Source organism: Mchenga conophoros, linkage group LG7 (genome assembly GCF_057382185.1).
Source record: "Mchenga conophoros isolate Kocher_MC1m ecotype Shallow Benthic linkage group LG7, M_conophoros_male_GT1.1, whole genome shotgun sequence".
Classification (NCBI taxonomy): domain Eukaryota; kingdom Metazoa; phylum Chordata; class Actinopteri; order Cichliformes; family Cichlidae; genus Mchenga; species Mchenga conophoros.
Genome location: NC_140532.1, coordinates 34,276,905 through 34,304,373, shown reverse-complemented (window position 1 = coordinate 34,304,373; position 27,469 = coordinate 34,276,905). Strand labels below are relative to the sequence as shown.

The 27,469-nt window shown below is 39.2% G+C and overlaps 1 protein-coding gene across 1 annotated transcript in view; it reads right to left on the bottom strand.

The window, feature by feature from the left end:
* LOC146570527 (MAM domain-containing protein 2-like) overlaps positions 1 to 11,631 on the bottom strand; it is a 30,448-nt gene extending 18,817 nt beyond the window's left edge. Inside the window, exons 1-3 of the mRNA XM_085279016.1 lie at positions 11,416 to 11,631; positions 11,173 to 11,283; positions 5,005 to 5,294 (exon numbers count right to left, since the gene is read on the bottom strand). Coding sequence (XP_085135142.1) covers positions 5,005 to 5,294; positions 11,173 to 11,283; positions 11,416 to 11,527 — 513 coding nt within the window. The 5' untranslated portion in view covers positions 11,528 to 11,631. The remainder of the gene's footprint in view (positions 1 to 5,004; positions 5,295 to 11,172; positions 11,284 to 11,415) is intronic.
* Positions 11,632 to 27,469: the final 15,838 nt, after the last annotated feature.

Below are 27,469 nucleotides of genomic sequence, written 5' to 3'. Positions count from 1 at the left end.
CAGTCACCGATTACATTAATGTTGCCTGAGTACATGGGATGATCCATGTCTGAGGCGACTTATGAAAATAATTGTAGTTTACTGATTTGAGAAAACCTGCACATGACACTTGTCTTGCTGATGTTGAATGCTTATTGTTCTTATGATACAATTGTTTACAGGTATGAAGTTTGATTTCACTTCCAGATCTTGTTTTCCAGGCCATGATGGTGTGTATGCAGGCTCCTGGGAGAGCCCGGTGTTAAGCAAACTTAATATGCAAAACACACTAGCATTTTTGTTGCAGGATTATAGGTCCAGGGTGGTGCTGCTCCTGGGGAGGAGATGCCCTGATGTTGCCTGGGATATGATCTAGCTAATCTTTTTCTTTAAGACAGGAATCCAGGTTTGGTGAGTTGACGCATGGGTGTGTCCATGCGTCAAGAGGAGGGGTCCAAGGATTAACAATGTTTTTTATTAAACAATGTTTTCTATTATTGTTGCAGTGATTTGTGTGATTAACCGTTTATTTACAAGTATTAAACCTATGCAAGTGGTGCATCCATGTTCAGATGAGGCTTTGATGGCCTATAAGTGAAGTTCACTGAACTAAAGAATGTTGTTTGATGATTGTTGACATGCTCTCCAAATAGAAGTTTTCCCTCCTAGCAAGGAAATACAGGTGCAGCAGTAATCTCCTGAGAAATCATAAGAGGCCAGTGAGAAGCAAGAACTATTCCAGGCATAGCTGACAGCCCAGGCAGTGGTTGAGGTCAAAGGTCGAGCTGGTTGGGGCCCATCATGAGATCAGACTTTGGAGCCACAGCAAGGACCATGAAACTGCGTTGGACTGAGAGCTGTGCCACGGGGGGTTTCCAGAGGCCAACAGAGGAGATTGTGGACAACAGACGGGCACCTGAAGGATGAGGGGAGCGTGCCAAGCTCCATCGACAACGCAGAGGGAGTCTAAGGATGACATTATGATTCTGTGAAAAGCACAGGAACCAGAAGCTATGGTGGTGATAACAGCAGTTTCCTATGAGGTCTGCAGCTTTGGAAATAGCTGAGACCCATGTTGACAAACAACAAAACTAACTGGTATGTTTGAATGTTTATTCTACATACATTTGGACTCTGGTCCTATGGACAATGATGGAAACAACTGGAAGAGACATTCATGACGCCCTGCAGAACTCAAACCACTCTGCAGAGAGACATGTGATTTGCACACCCGGAGGAAGCATCACCAAGCTGAGATGTTTTTGAAAATGTTACTTTCTTATTTTCACTATTAAATTAACAATTTCTTTGTTTGCTTGTAGGATGCAGGTTGCCATTGGATGAGATTAATGAGGAATGGGATAACTGCTAATACATTTGTTAAACTGTGTACTTTTACAGTAATTTAGGGTGATTGGACATATGCTGAATATAACAATGTTTGCCTTAAAGCTGTCAGACATGAGGTATTCATAATAGTGATGGGTCGTTCGCGAACGAAATGGCTCTTAGAGCCGGCTCTTTGACGTGAACGACGCGAGCCGGCTCCTTATCGCGAGCCGTCACGTGGGTTTTGTTTTTTTTTCTTTCTCTCAGCCTCTCTCTCGCACTTTTTTTCCGCTTCACTCTGCACGCAAGCCTTGTGCTTTACGCTGGGCAGAGGGGGGAGGGGCGGTAGTTACACTCAGTAGCACAGGAACAGAGCCAGAGAGAGAGAAAGAGAGGCAGGGACAACAACATTAGAAAGGTATAGTAATCATCCACAACTATTTTCGGTTGCAGATGATAAAGGATTGAGAAAGTTTATTCATGCAGGTCCATATGACAGAGAATATGCATGTTCTTTTAGTTTTCATATTATAATTTATATTTAATTGTGTTGTGGTTTGCAGTGTTTTGTGTTCTTTTCACTTTAAATTTGTGAAAGGAAAAAGCTGGAAATTTAAATAGTTAAAACTTGAAATGTGAATAGTTGATTTTTGTATTATATGATTTATTTATTACATTTTATGTGGAGTGAATAAATAAAAGTATATTTACGGTGGCCCCTAGAGACAAAGCACATACAAACTTCAAATCACGTACGAACTCTGAAGCATGTACAAACTCCAAAACACGTAAAAACACGTACAAACTCCAAAACACGTAAAAACTCCAAAAACACGTAAAAACACGTACAAACTCCGAAGCACGTAAAAACTCAGAAGCATATAAAAACTCAGAAGCACATAAAAACTCAAAACACGTACAAAAGACAACAGAAGTGCTCCAGGATGCTGGGCGCAGTGTTGAGCCTTTGTTATCTTGTGGCTACACAAGCCAGCAAGTACCAACGACCGGATTTGGTGTGTGGTAATAACAGGTAAATGAACTTTTTTTTAAATTATTTGAATATATATATGAGTGCCTGTGTATAAATATACAAACAATACACACATGCTTTCAATTGTGTAATTTAAGTGATCTAGTAGCTCTGCTTTGGAAGTTCAGTTCATGCTAGAAATGTGTTTTGGAGTTTGTACGTGTTTTGTCTCTAGGGGCCACCGCATATATTTATATATAAACATATATAAATAAAACCACTTGTTTTTACGTTAGTAATTCCTTTTGTGCATAATTTTATATTATTGTTAATAATAAATTAATTAAAGCAACAAAACAACCTGAAGAGCCGGTTCGGAGCCGAAAGAGCCGGCTCTTTTTAGTGAGCCGAACCGAAAGAGCCGGATCTCTAACAAGAGCCGGAAATCCCATCACTAATTCATAACTGGGGACTTTTCTAGCATAAATGTCGAAAAGGGGGGAATGATAGGGTTGTATTGTTGATTGTCATTTATGCTTAGAAATATTTACTCATATATGCTTAGAAGTATATAATCATTGGTGGATTGAAAGAATGCTTCATCCTAAAGAGGTCTGTATTAACTTTGTGTAGCTGTAGAAGGGAGTGCATACATTCCCCAGAGTGTCCTGGCATAGATCACACTCCCTAGGAGAGTTTATCTTTTCTTGTTGATTTATGGTATAGCAAGCACACGCATATCTGTTTAAGTATAAGAGCCTTTTGTTAGATGGAGTTAGACATCCTGGCACTAGCCTTGGGGAGTCTTCACAGGGTCACATCTTGACCTCACACAGATCACACACACACACACACACACACACACACACACACAGGCAAGGTACTCTTTGTGTGTATGTAGACGTCACATGTTAGTGAACTTATGCATATTCATGTAACCTCAATAAAAGGGCAGTGTACGGGAGAACGGACGAGAGCAACTGGGGCCAAGCGAAGGAACGGCGTTTGTCCGGTTCTCTCCCGTGCACGAGTACCATGAAGAAGTTTGCCTACTTGCGTCTTGCTTGCAGTGTAATTATATTGTCTTAACGTTCCAGCGGATGGGTTCAAGATACAAACCCATCAACATTTAAAAAAGAAATTTAGCTGTTCTTGACACAATGTGTATTCAAATTAGTGTAGCCTATTACGATGAAGAGTGCCTCAGCTGGATGGTGTCTATTTATACTAGAAGTTTTGTTTTTTTTGTCTTATTTATTTTTTGCTTTAATTTATGGAAGCATGAATATTTCTGGCACCGCAAGGTGGCAAGAAATGCCAGAAATAGGGTTACTCCTTCAAAATTAGTTATTAGAAGTCACTGGCAGAAAGTCTTCATATTTAAAGGTGGGAAATACAGTCCTACCAGTGCATCTCAATCTAAAAAATAATTGGAATATTTTGGCTGCAGCTTTGAAGTTGAACATTTTAAATTTAAGGTGAAGCATCAAAAACTGCAGTTCCTTGAGCGGCCACTTGAGTCTGATCTAAAAGTGAGGCAGCCTCCACAGATTCCCATGTTAAAACGCCCAAATTCACAGAAAAAATAAGCATATTTTAGATGTAGATGGGTACAATCATATGCTTTTATTTCAATAGCCAGTTTATCTCTTACAACAAGCAGGTTTGCTTTTGTTATTCGGTTATTCGCAGGTATCTGTTTCCCTGCACAACCCCCGTACTGTCCACAGATGCAGCTTGCCATCATTAACTAATAACCCTTCATTCTCTCATCCAGTGCCTCTAAAAACAATACAACAGCACTTAAACTTAGCCAAGCATGTCCCATCTTTAGCAAACTAACACTACCTCCATCCCTAAGTCAAGCTAGCTTTTTTTTCCAATAACAAAAGTTAATGCTGGGTGGATTTATTTCATTGAGTGGGAGTAAATAGCACAATGCTTCAGCAGTTGGTGTGAAATCTAAACCTCTGGCACATGAATTTTCTTCACCCAGGTCTGGACTGAAATGTGTTTATGCACTGAGGGGCCTGCACATAGCACAGGTCTGGAATAGCCTGATGTAGGTCACAGACCCTGTCAGACTCAGCTCTGCCTCTGCATATAGTGTAAACATGTGCTGTACTTTTCCTAGAGTGTTTGGATAATTACAAGCATGTTTCATACTCGCTTCAATTTAGGTCTGCATGTGTCACTTTAACCTGCATGTGTCGTTTCAATGAGAGATTGAGAGGTTTTCTGCACATGTGCAGGTTAGAAAATCGGCTGTCCGACTGCATCTTCAGTCTTTAAAAAATAAAAACAGGAAAGTGTGAGTAAATATTTAGTATGTTTTAGTTTTACCTTTCTTTGCACTCATTTTCTCTCATTAGTTGGTAACCTGTGAGAAAGTTGAACTGAAGTGCAGTGGGATTTCTTGTAAGATCACACATTTATTCTTATATTATTGCAAGTTTTTTTTTCTTGCACAACTAGACAGCTGGGTGTTTATCAGCGGAGTCCCAGGATGAACATTTTCCATTTTATACCTTTTCTTCCGGCTGTAATCTACCCAACCATTCCCCTTTCAGTACCTAAGAATAGCTTAGCTGTTGTACCTTTTATATTTTGAAAAGAGATATAACAGCCCTGAGCTTCTGGTGGAACTTCAGCCATGTTTTGGTACATTTTAATCTGATCTCTTTCTTAAACAAAGATTAGATACTATTTGAAAAGTGTTTTACCCTGTAAGGCTCTGTATTGTTCTGCAGGTCGATGCTTGAGACCACCCAGCTGTCGGAGGGCAACCGGCTGCTCCACAGCGGCCTGTCAAAGCTGTTCCCCTCGGTGCGCTGCAGGACCTCCAGGCTTCCTGGCTCTGTGATCTGATAGACAAGCCTCAGGCAGCTCCACTCACCATGCTCCAAACGGGGACTCAGCAGCACCCCTATGATCTCTCGCTGTGGGTCAGCACCACTGCCTATGTAGTCCTCCTGATCCTCATTCACGGCTGCTTCCACTGTGACAAAACGGCCTGAACAAATGGATTACAAATACAGCATTTCATTCATTATAAACAAAGCATGATCAAGAGCATTTTTATGGCAGCTGCTGCCTGATCTTCCCCCCTCCCTGCTGCTGTACAAATCTTTGTGCCACAAATAAGGTTCTTAAGTTAAGTAATGTAGTCTCCTCATTTCCAGCTCCATATTTTTTTTTATAAATTTTGAGTAAATTTTGCATGGTTCACAGTGTAAATTATCACTGTTTGACTGTTAGTGGGCCTTCAGTTTATCCTGTCTGAAACAGACTGTTTTAGCTCCTGCTGCTTTAAGCTAGCTTCTTTCTGATTGGTTCTCTGACAAAAGCAACTTTTGAAAACTTGCATAAGAAAAACCATAAGAAAAAATGTCTGAAACTGGGTGTTTAGGGCAGTCAGAAGCTGATCTTTTGGCCCAGAGTGGCTAATATTACATAAGCTAACCTTTGGCTGCCTTTGATATCAGCAGCCACCACTCTAATATCACATATGTCAGTAAGGAAAAGCTTGGTGACGTCTTGCTTTAAAGCAAACGTTTTAATGTTTGGAATAAGACTTTAAAAACTTTCAGCCCTTTGGAGGTACATTTCTTATTGTTCATTTCTCCATAAAAATGCTCTGGAGGCAGATTTTTAACAGCACACTCAGTACCAGCTATAAGTATCTGTCAGCTGTAAAACTAATTGGAAATATAGACCCTTCATGAGAAGGGCCAGGCATAAAAAGATGCACAACAACATGATAATAGATAATAAAATGCAGATGGATCATCAGAAAAGCAGCTTTAGTCTTTTTCTTGTGATGTTGCTTCCTGCGTTTACGACCCTTTGGTCAGCAGGAGGTCACACACGTGCGCACACACACACACACACACACACACACATACATATGCATACAGTGCCTTGTCTTTGTAACCAAGGAGGGTTACGAGGGGAGGTGTTTGTAAACGTTCTCAATAAAAGCCAGAGGAGGCCGGATTTGGGGTCATTTCATGGTAGACAACAACGAGGCCTCCCTTGCAAGTAAATCAATCAATCGCTGACTGTCTTGTTTTCTTCATGATGAATAAGTCTCTAAACCAGTGGGGCTTGTGGAAACACAGACCCAACAATTAATTTCTGCGTTTTGGCAGTAATTTCAGTTCAATACTTACTAGAGAAAAGTTACTAAAGGGGTGTGCACTGTTAAGAAAACACATGTAGAAAAGGTTGCACTGTGGACCTAAGTCTGTACAGAAATGTGACTAAAAACCTAAAGTACTGAAAACCCATGTTTCACTGTAATACAAGAGAGACCCTTACAGTCCAGTTTTTGGTTTTCACAGGACTCTATGCAGTCCTTCCTGCTTCCATAGGAATTAAGGGGGCACACAGGCAGGTGCTGCTAATCAAATGCACTTAATTAAGCGATCATCAGTAGATCTCAGCAAATTCACTAAGGTCAAACTGTGCAAGGCTCAGAGAAAACCCAAGAGCTATATTTCAGATTCTACAAACCTCATTTAGCATGCTAAATGTTGACAGTACAATGAGAAAAAACATCTGATCAAACAAATCTACAACAGAAAGGCTGAAGGTCACGGTGTTTCAGTATCCCAGTGAAAGTCTGTGTGCAAAATCAAATTCTTGGAAACCTCAATGAACTGATACAACATTGTTCAGAAAGATGGGTCGAAATTCCTCCGCAAAGTGAGAAACTGATGAATTCATACAGAAAACAATTACTTTAGGTTATTTCTAATAAAAGGTGGTTTTATAGCCAGAAAAATCATGGGGTGCACTTAGTGTTTTCACAGGACTGCACATGCATTAGTAAATTTGGCCCAAGGTCACACATTTTAGTTTCTGGTAGAAATCAAGGTACATACTGTAACTTTTATACCGTTTGTGGCTTACTAACAAGCTAGTAATTTGCTAACTATATATTATATATCTACTAATTTGCTAGCTTGTGAGAGTACAAACTGAAAGGCACTAGCAAATTAACAGAGTTGGGTGTTGTTGTTGCCGGACCTGAAATCATATTAGCTGATCCACACAGTGCAGCCACACTAATTAACTGAGTTAAATATGAACACAGAGGCAGCTAACAGGCTCACTGATCGATGTGCAGGTTTGGACGTTCTGACAGAAATAAGCTCTAAATCCCAGCATCAGTTTGTGTTTAAATGCTTGGAATTATAAAATGTGTCTGAGCCAGCTCCAGATAATATGCAAAAATCAATCATTTTCTTTACACTTTCTGTTTAAGGACTAGAACCTGTTAAAAATCAGATGTAGTGTTACTGCACATTTCTATCTGAAAAAAGTTATAGAAAACCCAGATTTATGGGATGTGACATTTTGCATCAGGATTCATGGCCAAAGTCAGGACACTTTGAGTCAGAGCATCATAAAATCCACCTCAGCAACTCTTTTCTGCTCCAGGGTCCTCCGAGCTCTTCTTAGTGGTCTGTCATTTATTATTTGTCCCTGTGGAATGCCCTGCTGCCCCGGGGCTCCTGAACACACTCACACACAGAGGACTGAGATGATTTCAGTTTGGAAAATTCAATGTTTCTTTTCTTCCCCCAGTAAACTGCAGTTGTTTATATTTAAAAACTGAATCAACAGATCTTAAAACCTCAAACTGATGCAATGTCTTGATTAGATCATCCCAATGCCTGATTTGGTTTCAAGCAGAGTAAAAAGGGTACATAAAAACTGCTTTATACATACATTTGACATGACTTCACTGCTCCTGTTCTGGCTGCGCAGAGCAATGAAAGGGATAAAGAGCAGTGGAGGAAAGGAAAAGAAATGAGCAGGAACTAAGCACACTATTAATGCACCAAATACACCGACTTCTCTGGCACGCCAGCGGCATTAGCAACAAAGATGGAAACAGGAAAACACAGAGTATCCCAGACAGAAGCAGAGCAATTTTTGGACAAAGTGGGCTGTGAGCAAACATCGTAGTGGGGAAAAAGTGGTAATTAGAGGTTTTCTTCAGCAGGATTTGGAGCAGCAGGATAGAGCCATGATAGAAATTCTGCCTCACCAGTTACATGGCTCAAGATTAGAGATAAAGAGTTTTTTTGTTTGTTTGTTTTTATGACTGATATCATCTAACCTCTCATCACCCACCAGATCATAGGTGAGTAAGGGCTAGTGTTAGGGACTGATTTAACCACGAGCTAAATAGACTCATTTTCAGAAACTAGAAAATTTTGCCTCTAAAATGAAGCTTCTTTTATTTTTTTTGCAGGATGTTAACCTACCTCTAACCTTAACCATACCCTTGAATAGATGGGTTCTCAGTCATCCAGGTCATGGTTGCCTTCTCATTCAAAAGGCTTCTTCAGTTCTAAAAACTGATGAGGAGTCCCAGGTATTCATATGTTAGCTCATGTGAGTCTAACCGCTCATTGGACAGGTCGGTATCAAGGACTTTCAGGACCACCTCCAAGGTGAAAGCCGCACTAGCAGTTAAATATCTGGGACTCCACATCAGCTGTTAGAACTGAAGAAACCTTCTGAATGACAAGTTAAACATCTTAAAGAACTTAAATAAGAAGTCTAGTTGCCTTCAACTCAAACACTTAATTTATTAACCTCTTACCATCTACACATAGGACCAAAAAGTGGTTTTGATTGTCAGGCCCTCCATTCTGAATTAAAAACAGGTGTTATACAGTGTAAGTCACGGCACAGGCTCAAGAAAACCCAATATCAGTGAACACAGCTTGTTAGTAAATGCTTGAATCGGAGTTAATGCCACGGTCCTTGGGTTTGAGGTTGTTTTTGGATTGGGAATCCTCAGTCAATATATTTGGGTTTGGGTTTCTGTTCAGGTTCTTCTGTTTGAAGTTTTGATTCTTACTGTTTGTAGATTGAGTTTTTGATCTCTGTTGTCATGTCCTTTCAATACAGTAATATACTCATAATGTAGTTTGTTGATTGTATTTATGGCTCCAGATACGTTTTCTTGGACTTTTCAATGCCTTTCTAGATGGTTTACTGTTCCAGTATTAGTTCTACATTCTTGATTTGTATTTACCTTCAGTTCCTAATTTGAGTTTGTTATTTGTGTGTTGTGTTAGGTTTTCTGGTGTTCCCCCTGAATTAGTGAAACAAGAATGACAGACTAAACAGCTTTTGTTCATTTCCTGTTGTAGTATGACTGTTTTTCTATTTTTCTATGGCTGTTTGAGTTTTGCTTCCTCTCTGATTGTCTTCATCACATGCAGTTGTGTCTTATCCTCAAATTAGTCCTGAGTGTATAGTCCATGTGGCATTCTTGTTTCTGTCTATATAGATCTGTCCAGTTTTTCCCCTCACCTTCTCTGTTCTTTGGATTACTGCTCGTGGTGTTCACTGTCATCAGGAGCAGTGTGAAAAATATGTGGATTTTTTTGGCTAGTCTCGCTTTGGCTGTTGCCGTTCCTTCAGCTGGCCGTGACGAAAATTGTCACAATTACAGGATGCAAAGAGCTGAAATGACACTGAGTGTTTGAAAACAATGAAAGGTGTCCACTGTCTGTGCTTCTCTGCGGTCCTTTCCTGTTCAGGCCAACTTTTCAACCAATCAGCATTTTACCACCACACAGTTCCCTATTCAGCTATGCGCTGGTGGTTTTGGAGGACTGCACACAAACACCTCTGCATAGACTGTATACCCATAATCCTTCACTCTGCAAAGCCAAACACTTAGGCAAACTACTGGCGTATCCTCTTAACCCTCTGACACAAACACATTACCATGAATTCTGCATAATTTATGCTTCTGCGTCGACTCTAAGTAGAGCCTATGCAAGTGGTCGATACCATTGCCAGCATTTATACTTGTGCTGGCGGCGGGTGTTTTCTTCCAGTCAATTTGAAAAATGGCGGCAGAAGATGTAGCCAAAAATACATAAGAGGAAACGGTGGTATGAACAGGCCAGTCACAATCATGTGACATGTACTTTCATTCTCCAGTTACAAGCATACATCCCACTTCAGTCATGATCAGTGGCGCCCCCTAACCGTAAGTCAAGGCAATCAAAATATTGAGTTTGGAGGATTTTTTAAATTACGCTCCCAAATTTGTTTCCTTTCTCCAAAATACAAGGTTAAGGTTATCACCAGTGATCCACATTTATATATACTAAATAAAAGATTATTGGACTGGATCAGTTTCATAGAAACTACTGATGATAATTCTTCCCCCAATCCTTTTTTTAGAGAAAAGCCAAATTGGCTTTTCTGGAAAAATGTGAACAGGATTTAATCTATCAGAACGAGTAATTTCTGATCATATTTGGATTAATGTGATTACCGGTGATCACTTAGACCTCAAAGGCTTAAAGCAGGCTCCACCTCATGTCACTATTTACGTGACGAAACCTTGTCATTGGTTCACCAGGATAAATACAGCTCAAGACTTCTCACTATTTTGTTCATGGACCACACAAGAGTGTACAATTTTACACATGCTTGTTTAGCAATGGTTAAGAAGTTGTGTAGTTTCTGCCACGGCGACCAAAGCGTGCACAAACGTTAACCTTCATTCATCCATCTGTTGGCTTTGATCATTTTGCATGAACAGACGGTGATATCACACAGATACTAAGGTAAGGGCGTGTGCAGCATTCATTCATATCAGCTGCAACGGTACCAACCCGACGAGAATAACTAATAACTAATGTGTTATTTCACTGACTCCAGATGTTCAGAGATGCTGCAATCAATGCAGACCAGATGGGTTTCTTTTCTCCGTACTGCTTTAGTGGCACAGCCAAAACCAGCACCAAAACTGTCATTAAAACATCTTTAACTCTACACTCATTATAAGCTCCTACGTTAAATTCGTTTTAAACCCTGAAAGTGCAGGGTGCCGTAGTTTTAAGTACCATCTTTTTGCAGGGTCCAGCTCATAAAGTCTGCATCTGACGTGTATCCGCAGGTGTTGGACTCAAAGTTGCAAGAGCCTGGCAACAGCTGGCTGTTGGCTTGGATGTTGACTGAGAGAGAAACAAAGAGGAGGAAGACGTTAAAAAAGAGAGGGAATGGTAAGTATGAATCATTGCAACTGGCATTAATAGAAGCATGCCCTCATCCACCAGCGCTGGCCAAAACCGTTAAGATGTACTCACCAGCAAAAGTTAGGAGAATGTAGAATCTAAGCATTGCTGCTTTCTGTTTGAAAATATACAAAGAAAACTCTTGGAGGATGTAGGAAAAGAACAAAGAGCAGTCCTCTTTCATCCACGGTCGGGGAAAAGGCAAGATGGCTCTGCAAAGTTTGTTTTTGAAGACTTCTCTCTTGTGTGTCGTCCGAGTGTCTCTCCAGCTCACAGACCGGCAGCACACTGTCTGTGGGGAGAGTGGGGAGGAAAAACAGAGAGGAGGAGGAGGAGAAAGAAGGTGACTGATGGGCTGATGTTAGGCGAGAGAGGGAGCTGGGGGAAGGAGAAAATGAAGAGGCTGGAAGGGGGGGCACCTCACACACTATCAGAAACTGACTTAAAACAGCAACGACTGTGCAGCTCTCCTCTTCTGATCTGTTGGCCTCAGAGTAAAAGCAGAGTTAGGGGTTAAATGTCCTGTGCAGCTCAGTTACTCAGTTCACCCCCCACCCTGAGCATTAGGCCCGCGTCTTCCAGTTCAGACATGAGCCTAATGAGCGAAACTGTCCTTATCAGAGAAAAACGACAGAGTCGGTACATTTTTAAAATGCTTAAAATCTCCAGAGTTTGCAGTTTCCTTGCAAACAACCTAATTATGGTGTGAACAACATGACTGTGCAGTAAACCTATGTATACTTGGTGTACACTAACCTCCCCTATCAGTGTGCTGTGATAAACTGTCAAACAATACTGCGCTATGAAAGATTGTCCTGATATGAACTTCAGATGAATTTGTAAAGGGTTATCTCCTCTCTGGAAGTGTTTTAGTGTTGAGTGATCAGCAGTAACTTGCAGCGGTGTAGAAAAACTACACATTTTTGAGGAGAGCCTGTTGTTACAACCTTTGAATGCATTGAATTATATTATGTCACACACTCCTGGTGTCAGTGCTTTTACCAGCTTCATATAGAGAAATCCTTTGAGACAGAAGGGCAACGTTTATTCAAAAAATGTGCGCAATTGAATATTTTTGGCCATCGGACTCTCACGAGAAGCGGCATCATTGATCAGTAGGTTCAGATGGAGGTAGAAGATGGTAAATGGACCCCCAAAAGGAAATAATAGAGCTAATTTTATCATGACATGAAAATTCTGGAGTGCACAGGCTGCTATGAAAACGTTACAGCTATGAATCAGGCTGGAAGGAGAGAAGTGAGAGGCTTTTGTCAGCTAAATGATGAACTTATGGAAAACAAGAAGCACTCCTCCGTCAAGGCAGCTCTCTCTCTCTGGGCTGTATTTACATTTAAGGGAACAGTAATGTGTTTCGTATTTATTCATTTTGTTTTCTGTGTTCTTTTTGAGCAAACTTTAAGAAGTTTGCAGTGCAGATTATTACTTTGACTACACAAACATAATGTAGGAGTAGGTAATGGATAATGTGAGTAACTGCACATGAATAGCTTGAGTTTACAGTTTATTTCTGACTAACTAGACATTCTCTTTCTGTAGAGTCAGAATCCTCATATATTGGTATAATTGCCTAAATGTTGCCAATAGTTTTAAAGATAAAAGACATTTGATGAAGGTTCGACCTTGTAAGAATTATAGAAGTTTTATAGGTTATAAGAGTTTTTTGTATATTTTTGACCAATAAATTGTTAAGATGACAAATTTTAATGGACTGTTAACATGACCCCACTCTACACCCCCACATAGTTCATTCAAAACTTTTCAAGCTATCGTGTTTACAGACAGAATGACACACACACATATAAACACTACAAAAACGTCTTGGCAGTGAAAAAAAAACATAAAAAAAGAAGATTTGGGGGACATTTACTGTTCACTCATATATCTTTGATTTCTTGCAGTTGGGCACCTCTAACCTGATGGGGATGCAAAACATCTAAACCCAGCCAAGAGTACTCCTGCTCTTGCTGAACCTGTTTGTGTGGTGACACTTTTATCATTTTTTAATAATCATGTAGGTCTTTTTGAGACACAGACTTTATTGTGTTGCTGAAAATCTTTTCCAGATGCTCCAATTTAACTCCAGTGCAGATTTCCTTTTGTAATAAAGTGCATAAGGTAGTCAAAAATATATGGACAATACTTCTTTTTTCATTTGAGCAACTTTTTCTGATCAAGAGAAGAGATTTTTTTCACACAATGACTCCTTTAATTTAGAAAATATACTTCCCTTCCCTTTTCAATATTACAGCATTTCCCACATGCACAAAGCCAGGACCCGTAGAAGTTTTCCTCTACACCCTCTGGAGTAAATCTCTGCAGCAGAGCTCTAAAATAGTGCACGTTAAAAGACACTGCTATATAATGACACCTTCAGCTATAACACAAGCATGTTAGGTAGTCAAACACTTTTGTATCGAGTTCATATTCGTAGCATAACAGCTGGAATTTAATGAGAAGACATATTTGAGAGCCTGTCTGGAAGCGGTATGATGATGTTTCCTGGGGTCTACAAATGATCTGAACTGTGTTTTACAGACTTGTGGAGCGTCAAAACATTTTTCAGTGATATAAAATATGTGAACAGCTTGTATTAGGAAATCCTGAACTAATCCTGCAGTTCACACTAGTTCATCTAAATACAAAGCAGCCACATGGAAATGTGAAAAATCCAACCTAAATTCAGGAAAAATGGGTAAAAAATTAAATTGTTGGAGCACTGAATGTCAGCACAGATACTCTGAGTCCAACTGCAGAAGGAAAATGAATTTGAATGGTGGAAAAAAAAAATGGAGCATGCTGGGTATGGAAGACCAGACTTTGCTGTACTTTTCAGCGGGAGAGCTCTCCTCCACATTTGTGGTCCATCTGTCAGCCTTGCTTTCTCTGCCTCTGTTTTTTCCCCTCCTCATTTTCTGCAGTTCTGCACTCTTATCGCTTGTGTTCACCAGAATTTTAACAAGAAATCTGAAACAATTATAGAGCACATGGGGAGGTGGATATTTGTGAAACCTGTTAATTGCGTGGCAAGAAGGCCTGACTGAAGCCATCAATATTATCCTGCTAGAAAATGCAGAGCTAAAAAAAAAAGGGGGGAATACAAATACTGATTCTTTGTTTGAGAACACAGAGGGAAGATTGAAAACAGCGTCCAGAGATTTCTGCTTTCCCTCAGCTTCACAGATTATAATTAAAAGTTAATTTTTTTTCTGTGTATTTTCTGGTCTGGTCTGTCTCTGTAAACAACAAAGTGAAGCTTCAATAAAGAACTGAAGGGTGCTGTCAGGGTTCGGTCATGTGCGGTGCATGCAAACGTCATTGTTTGCTCGATGATTCAGTTATGAAACGTTCTCCTCAGTGTGTGATTTACTGCCAAAAAGAACACCAAACAATGTAGTCGCTGGACCCCCACCCTTCTTCTGGGAACACCCCAGCCCACCACTTCTGCTGGCGGTGGTTGACCCTACAACAGCTGTTATAACATTTGTTTAAATGAAAAGGTTTGATCTTTGCTGCGTACAAAGTGATGTGTCTGCGAGGGAAAACTTGGTCACAAATCTGTTTTGTGCAAAAACAGAAAACCCCACTTTTACTTAGTCTGTTGGGATTTTTTAACAACATGTTATACAGTTAGGCACAGACGTTTTCAGACAATACACCGCCGCAGTGGATTTTAAAGCAAGATGTGACTGAAGGGCAGGCTTTCTTTTTTAATCCATGAAGCAATTTTTAGAAATGTCCCCCAGAAGCTCAAAATGAACTGGGAAAAGTGACGTAAAAATAAGGATTGTTTTTAGCACTTGGATAAAACCATGAACATCACCAAATGCTGTTTTTCCTCCCTTTACAACAGACGGCTTCAGTTGTTACTTATCTTTGTGCCTTTGGATCTTTTTGCATGTGGCTGTGTGTCTAATAACTGAAAAGCTGCTCTGTTGGGCTGCTGCTCATGTAACTGAATTGGCCATTGAGGATTATCCCATCTTTTTACTGTAAGAAGCTCTTAAGGAAGTATGTTTTGGGTCATTATCCGTTATCCATCTGCACGGTGAAGCACCATCTATCAGTTCAGTACGGTGGCCCCTAGAGACAAAGCATGTATAAACTCCAAAACACTTACAAATTCCAAATAGCACGCACAAACTCCTCAACACATACAAAATCCAAAACACATGCAAACTCCAAAACACATGCAAAATCCAAAACACGTACAAAATCCAAGACACGTACAAAATCCAAAACACATACAAAATCCAAAACACGTACAAAATACAAAACACGTGCAAAATCCAAAACACGTGCAAACTCCAAAACACGTGCAAACTCCAAAACACGTACAAAATTCAAAACACGTACAAAATTCAAAACACGTACAAAATTCAAAACACATGCAAAATCCAAAACACGTACAAAATCCAAAACACGTGCAAAATCCAAAACACGTACAAAATCCAAAACACGTACAAAATTCAAAACACGTGCAAAATCCAAAACACGTACAAAATCCAAAACACGTACAAAATTCAAAACACATGCAAACTCCAAAACACATACAAAATCCAAAACACATGCAAAATCCAAAACACGTACAAAATTCAAAACACATGCAAAATACAAAACACGTACAAAATCCAAAACACGTGCAAAATCCAAAACACGTACAAAATTCAAAACACATGCAAACTCCAAATCACAACGGAAGTGCTCCAGGACGCTAGGGGCAGTGTTGAGCTCGATTTGTAAAATAAACGGCAAGTTTGTTGCAAACACATGGGCTCTAGTCTCCGTTGCGCTTCCCAGGTTGCCTAGCAACTATGATACTAACAGCTGGAAACGTGTCATACAACTTTTTTTGACAGAAATGAATGAGAACATATTTTTTTTCATTTGTTTGTTTGTTTCTACAAGAGCTTTGTGTGATTTGATAAGTATCTGAGGCTGAGACCACAGGACAGTAAAACATGATTTTTGGGCTTCATTTCTGTACTGAACAGTCATTTAAGATTAGCTAGTAAATAACAATTAGCTAATGTTGTTCATGAGACTAAAGTCATATCACTTTGGTAATGTAAATATAATATGGACAATATTATGGTTATTATATTAGTCATTATTAGGTATTACAGCAGTGAACATGAACTCTTTGTCAAATACTGAGCTTCAGTACAGATTCAAGTTGCAGTTATTTACATGTCTTACCACCTTAAATCTTCACTCAAAGACAAGTATATAGGAATGACTGCCAAATTTATTTGCCACTGAAGCCGAAGGATGGCATCTGAATAAAACCTCTCTTGACATGCCTAGATGACATTAAAGCTTGGTTGGCTCTAAACTTTTTAAATTTGAATGAAAAGAAAACAGATTTGTTGGTGTTTGGACCCAGTGGCCCCTGTGAGTCCTCTTCTTTTCATTTGGAACCCCTGGAGGTTTATTTTAAACCTGTTGTTACTGCCCTTGGTTTTAAGTTGGACCAGTCCATTTTTATCATTTAAGGCGACTGGCAAGAGTGAAATCGTTTCTTTCTAGGCAGCACTTTGAAACCGTGATCCATGCTTTTATTTCTTCCCCTGTGGACTACTGTAACGCACTTTATGTGGGGGTCAGTCAGTTGTTACTCTGACATCTGCAGCTGGTTCAAAATGTATATTGACAGTGCATATATAAGTGCATATATAGGTGTATCATATATAAGAGACAAATGTTGTTCCTTCAGTATGTTGGCATTACTAAATTTGGCTCAAATGCTTACATACATGTGTAAAAAGAAAATGTACAAGCTGTGAGCTGTTTCAAATCAAATCACTTTTATTGTCACATCACATGTGCAGGTACATTGGTACAGCACATGTGAGTGAAATTCTTGTGTGCGAGCTTCACAAGCAACAGAGTTGTGCAAAATACAATAATGTAAACAAGCAAAATACAAGAATGGCTACATCTGAAACTAATAAATATATGTACAATATATAATAGTATATATATGTTTCTGATAAAATGAAGAGTAGACTGATGTATTAAATATTCCTTTATTGGGTGAGAAAATCAGACCATGTCATAACTGCTTTAAGTCATACAGAATAGATATCAGAGCTTTAAACAGGCTGACGTCTGCTAAATGGGTCAAACTGGGCAGAAAGTATACAAACACATAACATCCTTATAGAATATGATGTAACACTATAGATCAACTTACCTCAGAATATATAAAGCATATAAACAATTACAGCAATATGATGCAACAAACACAGCAGTGCTACTGATCCAAAATACTCAAAGCTTCATAGAACTGGAACAAACATTTATTTTTAGTTCCATTCTGCTGCTGATACAGACTTTAGGTTTCTGAACATTAAACTTGTTGCTGCCTTTCATAGTGCGTAACTTGAAGGCCCTGAGTACTTTCTCCCACACTGGAAACACTGGAATGATAAAATTATTTAAACATTACCTAATAAGACTGATTCAGGACAGACAATTAGTTATTTTAAACTTTTCTAGCAGTCCTTCACAAACAGGGAACAGTCTGTCTATTCTCTCCATCTGTCAGCTGCTGCTGGCTCTTCCTCACATACTGCTGAGATTGTCCTGGTGGATCATCAGGGGTGCAAAGCCTCACAGATGATGTAATGCAGTGGGTCCCTCAGTCTGTTCTCACTCTGGACACTTGCAGGTGTCACACATTGAAATCAAATGTGTGATAAGCTGCAGGATTCAAACACAAGTGTGACTTATAAATACATGTTCATACTTTTATTCCACAATCAGAGAGAAAGAAACAGAGAGAGAGTGCAGGACAGACAGACAGGTGACAGTCTCAGGTGTACACACTGCTACAAAACAGCACAAGAGAAGGAGGATTTAGTGTTTGTGTCATTACGAGTGCTAAACAAGAAGAGTTCCCAGATGGTACAGTGGACACATGTGTGACTCCTGTGATTAAAGCATCTTTCTTTCAGCTTAAGGAGTGAACCGTCAGCTGACTGACATGACTGACTTTAATTACGCATAAAATCATCACATTCTCTGTAACATTAAAGTCAGCTATTGAACGGCGAATATTTTGAAGTGAAGGCTTTAAAACCAAGTTAGTACAAACGTCGCTAATGTCACATAACTTTCCCGACATGTTGCCAACAGTAATGTTTTAATGTTCTTCATTATAAAAACATTTGCGCATAAATAAGTGACATAATATTCAGTACTTACTTCTGGAAGTTTACTCTTCGTCCGCTCCGCTTCCGCCGTTTTTTTTCGGCAAAATTATCCAAACCACCGCCGCGCTATGAAGTCTGGGATATGTTGGGCCATGAAGGCTACACAGACCCATCCTTAAAATTCAGGGAAATTAAGGACGCATTTGAGGGCCGCATTTCGAGCAGCCTTTGAATTGGGACAGTCTTTGTCGTGTCGCTGTGACATAATCGGCCTTAAAATGCGGCCTTTAAGGCTGCAGACCCCAAATCCGGTCATTGGTACTTCCTGGCTTGTGTAGTTACTAGGTAACAAAAGCTCAACACTGCCCCTAGCGTCCTGGAGCACTTCCGTTGTGTTTTGGATTTTGCATGTGTTTTGGAGTTTGCGCGTGTTTTGGGGTTTGCACGTGTTTTGTATTTTGCACGTGTTTTGTATTTTGCACGTGTTTTGTATTTTGTACGTGTTTTGTATTTTGCATGTGTTTTGTATTTTGCACGTGTTTTGTATTTTGCATGTGTTTTGTATTTTGCACGTGTTTTGTATTTTGCACGTGTTTTGTATTTTGTACGTGTTTTGTATTTTGCATGTGTTTTGTATTTTGCACGTGTTTTGTATTTTGCATGTGTTTTGTATTTTGCATGTGTTTTGGAGTTTGCACGTGTTTTGGATTTTGTACGTGTTTTGGATTTTGCACGCGTTTTGTATTTTGCACGTGTTTTGTATTTTGCACGTGTTTTGTATTTTGTACGTGTTTTGTATTTTGCATGTGTTTTGTATTTTGTAAGTGTTTTGGAGTTTGCACGTGTTTTGTATTTTGCACGTGTTTTGTATATTGTACGTGTTTTGTAGTTTGTACGTGTTTTGTATTTTGCATGTGTTTTGTATTTTGTACGTGTTTTGGAGTTTGCATGTGTTTTGGATTTTGTAAGTGCTTTGGAGTTTGCATGTGTTTTGTATTTTGTACGTGTTTTGTATTTTGCATGTGTTTTGTATTTTGTACGTGTTTTGGAGTTTGCATGTGTTTTGGATTTTGTAAGTGCTTTGGAGTTTGCATGTGTTTTGTATTTTGTACGTGTTTTGTCTTTTGCATGTGTTTTTTATTTTGTAAGTGTTTTGGAGTTTGCATGTGTTTTGGATTTTGTAAGTGCTTTGGAGTTTGCATGTGTTTTGTATTTTGTACGTGTTTTGTCTTTTGCATGTGTTTTTTATTTTGTAAGTGTTTTGGAGTTTGCACGTGTTTTGGATTTTGTAAGTGCTTTGGAGTTTGCATGTGTTTTGTCTTTTGTACGTGTTTTGTCTTTTGCATGTGTTTTTTATTTTGCATGTGTTTTGGATTTTGCACGTGTTTTGGATTTTGTAAGTGTTTTGGAGTTTGTACGTGCTTTGTCTCTAGGGGCCACCGTAGGTTCAGCAGCATTTGGCTGAGTCTGAGCAGAGAGTATAGCCCTGTGTGCTCCACAGTCCATCCATGTGCTTCTATCACCAGTCACATCATCAATAAGCATTGGTGACCCAGTTCCACTGACAGCATGCATGCGGTGCCATAACATTTTTTAAATGTTTTCTGGCTAATTCTAATCTGCCCTCTTTTCTCTGTATCTACATTCATGTAGATGTCTCCTAGTTGTAGACTTTGACAGTGATGCGCCTGCCTCCTCGAGAGTCTTCACAGCTAAATGTCATGAAGCTGTTTTTCTTAACTGTGGAAATAATTCGGTCATTGTGCACTTTAGTTGTCTTCTGCGGTCCCTCAGGCCTTTTGATGTTGCTGAGCTGGATAGTTATTTTGGGTTTTCAGCCTAATGATGGTCTGCTTGCGTCCTCAGTGTTTTTGAATCTTATATTGAGAGTTCCAGCATCCAGTGAAAGGGTTACCAAATATAAGCTCAACACTTGGAATGGACTCTTGATTTTATATCTGCTTCAGTTGGTACAGAAATGTGTTTGATTATCACTTGTCAAATTACTTGTAAGTCTCTGAAAATGTGACACTATGTATAGAAATCACTATAATTCCCATACCTGAAAGTCTGCACTTTGATCACATATTGATTTAAAATCAGCTGTGGTGGTGTACAGAGGCAAAACTACAAAAAAAGCTCTGTAAGTTAATTATGGACCTAACTATAATAATGGTTACTTAGAATAAATGCTCAATATGATGAAATACAGAGTACTGTGCAAAGGTCATGAGCCACCCCCCATTTTGCTTGGAAAATTGGAAACAGGTACAGAGATTTACTGAAAATTGTGCAAACATGCATGGTAATAATGGCAAAAACAGAGATTCAGTTCTACAATTGTGCAATTCTAAAGAGCTTGAAAGTCAATATTTGGAATGACTCTTAGGCAAGCTCTCTTCTGATTTTTCTCAGGAATTTTTGAGGACATTTAAGCAGAATAAAACCGTTGCTGGTTTTTAGACTTATAACACAGTATTATAATTTTATATGTGTTTTATTTAAACAGCAAAATTATTTAATAATAGGAAAATTTCTTTATATCACTGAGGTTAATGTAATATTTAATTGCAAAGTTGAACAATTTATGTGCATATTGAGAATTTAAACCTCCATCAGATGAATATGAAAACCTGAGGCATGACCCTGCTACATTTCATACACAACTGAGATAACAGCTGATTTTATGGATTACTCTTAAGGATTATGCCCTTCATGGCCTTACCTAACCTTTTAGTATCACATGCAGCAGTGCGTACCTTAAGGGCAGAGGTCTTTTGTGTCTTGCTGCGAACTCTAAAGGGGCCTGGAGGCTCAGGAATGAGCTGCCTGAGTAAATCAGGTCAGCTGAGTCAGTGACTTGAAATGTGCTTTAAATGGAAATCCTTTCCCAAGGTTTCTTGAGTCTTAATTTCCTTTAAACCATTTTTTCTTTCCAAAACACTTTCTAGAGTATTGGCCTTTATGTGCTTTCCCCATTCGGCGTTTGCTTTATTTTGTGACCCCTTCTTGAAAAGCGCTACATAATTCGATTTTTATTGTTATATTACCACTTCCATCCTGCTGAAGGGCTCCACCTGCAGCCGGGCTCAAACAAGCACGGGCCCTGTGGCTTGTAGTTTAAACATGGATCATCTCCTGAACATAATGGAAACCGGAGCGTGTAAAGTGAGGCCACTGGTTTTCTGCGTGATAAGAGATGACTCCCTAATGAAACATTGATGTGAGTTAATTCCACTAATGGGTTCAGCCTGTGCCGACTGCATGCCATCTAACTACAGAAGGAACATGTACAGTACAGCTGCATTGATGTATGCAGAGAGAGATGCAGAAATTATTAATGTTTTCTCTGTAAATAGAACAGCAGCAAGCTGAACACAGAACATGAACTATAGGCTATGTGACATTACCCCAGACCCACTCCACTGACCCGATTCTCCATGTTGGCCCTATTATGGAGCTTTTCAGTTCATAGCCGGTATTTCATAAAAAAGTGTGCCGGTTGTTTGTGTGGGACCAAAGACGTGTGCCTGCTGAGATACTAATAACAGATTTGATACCATGGTTACTATACTCCACTCCATCGCCATCCTTCATCAAGTATTGTTGTCAAGGTAACACGTGCAGTTGCAGAAAGGTGCATGTGACTTTTAAGTAACAATGCTCGATTAGTAATGAAGACACAGCCTCTTTATTATCTTGGATCATTGGAAACAGGAGCTTAAGATAGCTTATTCCATCACCTCTTAAAAGTTACTAGATTTTATATCATACATGTCAGCCTACAACACGAAAGGTCTGCAGTTAACATTGTGTGAATTTTCCACAAAAAGCTGAAAAAAGATAGCAAGTAAGAAGGCCCCGGGGAAGGGTGGCATCAGTAGGAACATCTGACATAAAGTCTTTGCCAAATCAAATCAGAATAATTCCACAGATTGAGGAAGATGGACCCCTAAACGGAGTAGCTGAAAAAAAGAATAAGAATAAGGAATCAATTTTGATTGCAATAACTGATTCTGTTAAAGCAGCTCCTACCTATTAAATAACTGCCTTTGACTGGATATAAAAGATGGATGTAACTGGATCAATACGCAAAAATCAGCCCAGGGATTTTTTTGCCCGCCATGTTCTGTGAGAACAGTGCAGATGGTCCAGTTAAATACGTGCACATATTTGTGCAGTTCCTCAGAGTAATGGTAATGATGAGTAGTACATACAACAAAAAGGGGGAAAGGATAAACAGGTCAAAGCAGCCAATCATTGTACTTCAATCACTGGATCTTTCTCTTGCTAATTCCGTCCCTCCATCTATTTTCTTACCACATCAATTACATCTTCTTCCGTCTCTTCTCCACTCTGTTTTTGGTACTGCTGTCCCTAATTATGCCCTTCGCCACGGCTGGTGCTAGCGAGAGCATCGACTTGTAACTACTTGTTGGCAATATTGTCTCCTGTAGCAACCCAGACAGCTAACATCAGTTGATTTTTTTTTTTGCTGCATCTGTTTCTAGATTATTTCTATTTCACACTCACAGCTTTTCCGTTCCACTTTTTTTCCTTTTATTTTGTCCATCTTTATTAATCATTTCTTTCAAACTAAACTCTGTTTTACAAGTTGCATGAGCACACAGGGAAGGTAGAAGAAGATCTGGCTGCATTAAGAGTCACAGCCTATCTGTTAGTCATGGTGAAACATACCTGGCTTTCTTCTATTTAACTCTAATGGGAACTATTACTTCCTAAACTGATGATGGGTTGTGGTCCAAGACTTGACACTAGCAGTATAAATTGTGAACATATGTTGAAAGTGTTTATTGAGGCTGTGTATCAGGGGAGCTGAAGGATGATTTTCTTATACACTTGTATACAACTGGATGTCATTTGCAACCAGAAGAGTCGCCCCCTCCTGGCCATTAAAGAAAATGCAGGTTTGAAGCACTTCTGCACTGGCACATCCAAAAGCTAGAGTCATGTTTTACACAATCTGGGAAAACCACACATGTATTAGACAAAGACAGACATGCTTATATATTAACCTCAAGTGTCAGAAACAAAATGATTACAGCTGTTGAGACTGGAAGCCATTAACCACTTAAAAGGATGCAGTAAGAGAGGAAAGAACACTGGTTCCTGCAGCGATTACACATTTTCCTGGACACGTGTTCAACATACTCAGGGTATATTTCAAATATCTAGATTTACTTGCCCCTACAATGATAATCAGGAGTCAGTGAAACAGTCACACGAAGCTAATGTAGGGTTTCCCCTGCAAGTTCACATGAAAGGGGTGGCACTGGCTGTTTCTAACCAATCACAATGATTTATAAGTGTATGTCAGCAGACTTTACACAGGAAGACAAAATAATACTACCAGCAACTGTGACTGAAGCAACACACCACTGTGTGTGAGAGGGAAAGCACTGTAGAGTGATGTAGTATTACAAGTGTGCGCTTTAAGTGCTTTAGTCAGTAAGTCTGGAAAAGAGCACCAAAATTAATTAGGTTAAGCCCTTTTGAAGTCAGCCTCTAGCAATGATAGCACTATTTCCTGGAGAACTGATTGGTCGGTTTATGTCATATCTGTTGATCTCAGATTTGGATCATAACCTACTCCAGAGCAGGCTAAGCTTGCAGCATTAGTTATCATGATAATTTATGTCAGTAAATGGTTAGCCACCTTTGTATACAGAAAATCCAGAGTTAGGGCTGAAGTCACCTGGTTGAGGTGAACTTCTGTGTCATAGCACAGGATACTAGTGGAGATTTATTTGTACTTAGAGTAGTTGACTTGATCTGATCGCCTAAGATCACAGACAGCATAAAGGATCCGCGTATCTACTGTGACACCACCCACTGGCCTCGAGCTGAGTGTTTTTTTTCCCATCTTGATGTTTTTTAGCAAAGTGTGGATGTAACTGGGAAAGTGCATGATCATTGGCTGATAAATTTGTGTTTGGCAAGATGTTAGCTAATAACCAAAATCTGAATGTTCCCCCTTTCTGATGCTTAGAAAGACAATCATTTACAAGATTAACATCATGGGGTTTTTTTCAGTATGGCCTGAAGACAGTCACTGAGCCCATAAGTGTTTACCGAGGTCACAGAGTGAAGGAGGCTCTATGCTCACTTCACTTTTTTAGGCTAAGAACTGTGTAAACAGAGCCTGTAAGTCTATAAGACTTTCTGTACACCTAAAACAAATAGTGGTCCATCTACTGCTCAATGATTGAGCCTTTTTCAGTTGAACAAACAATTTGTTGGCAGAGTTTATGCCTTTGATAAGGATGGGGTTCTTAGTTTTCTTTTTAAGCCGACGTTTTCAAGTCTAGTTTGTTTATGCATCACAATCCAAACAGCAGAAACTGACCAAAGCGCTGTGCAAAACTTTGTGAACACAATGATAAGTCTCAGTTTGGATTATATGCTAGGTCAAAGTCAATTTAATCTTAATTGAAGGGGGAATCTGCCCCAAAGCTTAGTGGGAGCAACTGGGTGATCCTTCTTTGTCATTTTCACATGTTATGGTAGTAAAAGCACAAGTCTTACAAATAAATATAACAATGGCTTTTTTCTGTTTAAGTAGCCCTCATTGTGTGACAGGGATTTGGCATTCATAACACCTGGGTCGTGGTTGAATCATCTCTTTTGTGACTGAATGACATAAGCTGGACCTATCTACATGGCAGCAATGATAAGAGCTTGGAAAATATGCTTCTGTGATTTACAAAAACATGCAACTGACAAAGTTTGAAAATTATTCTCGCTTATTCCATTTTATGCTGTAGCAGTCAGCAATACATTAAACCAGCAAGAAAATTAAGGATGTAAAATCTGCACTTTGTCAATTAAAGTGAGGAAAAATGTCAGTGTTTAAAGGTTAGGGTTACACTTTGTCAGCGTTTATAAATATCAATAATTAATTTTACTTCAGACACATGTATTGCAAAAATATCAAGGAAGTAAATCATTCTCAAGATAAGGTGTTCAGAAAATATGCAACTGCAACTAAGGACTATTAGTATATAATATTAATACGCATATGAAGAAAACCTTTCACAAACCCCTTTTAAATAATTCATAAAGATTATCAACTACATGGAGGTGTGTCAGGGTATCTTGTGAAAAAAAAAAAAAAAATAAAAAATTATATATATATATATATATATATATATATATATCACTTGTACTAGAATACCCAATCAGAGCGTTTCAGGGGGCAAGAATACGGCAAATTTGAATATTTAATCAGGAATAAATGTAGCGTAGAAAACATTGTGCACTATTTACAGGCTAATAGAGCCCTGTACTGTGACACAGATGAAAGCTGGCTTTGATTCTTTGTTTTCTACTCAATCTCAGCATTACTCACCCACACATACACATTCGTACAGTGCTTTTATCAATGCCTAAGCTTTTTATCTAACAGTCACACTCACATAGATGCATCACAGGCAACTCAGAGTTCAGCATCTTGCCCAAGATGGAAAAGCCAGGGGTCGATCCACTGACCTTTCGACTGGCACGTGACCTGCTCAGCCACAGCTGGCCTGCATGGATTGAAGCAGTTGCAAGAGTAGACACACTTGGTCGGTGTTGAGGATGGTCCTGTTATTAAAGCTGGGGTCATCCTGTAATTTATTACAAACTACCTCTGCTGCTTTGGCTGCACTGAAAGCTCTCCTCGCTGCTGCTGTTGAATATCTGTTTGTCAACGCGGTGAAACATTTATTCAGACTGTTTGCATTAAAAAAATCATAAATCTCTGTAAGTAATAGCACAAATGTTTTAGCGTTAAAATAAAGTAGCTGAAGTGAAAGCACTCAGCGTGAAGAAGCCTGTATGTATTACGCGACTGAATCATAACTATTGATTGGTTAATGTGTATTTACTTTTAATGCTGCAGTTAAATGCTGCATCGGTTACTTACATACTGCTGGGTAATGATGTGTCGTCGTGAACGAAACGGCTCTTAGACCCGACTCTTTGAAGTGAACGACGCAAGCCAGCTACTTATTGGGTCTGAAATGCACCGGGATGTCATGCTTGGAGAAAACTCTCCTGAGTTTTTCTGATACACCGGCTACATAGGGGATGACAATGTTGTTGCGTCTGTCCTTCTTATCCTCCCTCGCTGGTGTCTGATCTTCTTTTCTGTGCCTCTCTGCTGACTTTAAGAACACCCAATTAGGATAACTGCACGTTTTGAGTGCTTCCTTTACATGCGTGTGTTCCCTCTTTTTTCCTTCAGGAGGAACACAGCACAGCGAAGCGGGGGATGAAGAGGGGGATGAAGAGGAGTTTACACCTGCATCACAAACAACATAAGGCTTCATCAGATTAACATGGCACACACAACACTTTGTCCTATGGTCTGGGGTACCTGTAACATAATCTGTGTTACTCAGTTTCTCTTGGACAGTATAGGGCCCACAGAACTTTGCCTGGAGAGAGGATCCAGGAACGGGTAGGAGAGTCAACACTTTGTCACCCACCTCTCTTTTATTGTTTTATCATTTCTTCCTAGTACATTTGCTAGTTTATTTTTCCTAATATTTTCACTTTTTTAAAGGCTGCAGATATTTTTCTCAAAGTATTTTCTCTCTTTTTCTTATTGATTTCAAATGTATTTCTTTAAAATCTGTGAGGTTTTGTTTTTCAACACATAAATTTGTGTTTTTTGTGTGAATTTGCCGATTTGTCTTTAATTTTTTTTTAAACTGTTGCTCTAGATTTGCCAGTATTTTATTTTATTCCTTTCCTAAAGCTTTGTGAATACTTTTCTTTCTTTCTTTTCTTTCTCGACCTCCCATTTCTTTCTAAAAAAAAATGCTGTTTTCTTGCTGGTAAATTTGCCAGTTTATTATTTTTTAAATAAAATTTCCATTATTTAACACGTGAATTTGCCAAGATTTTTTCCTTAAATTTGCTATTTTTTCCCCATTTTTTCTTAT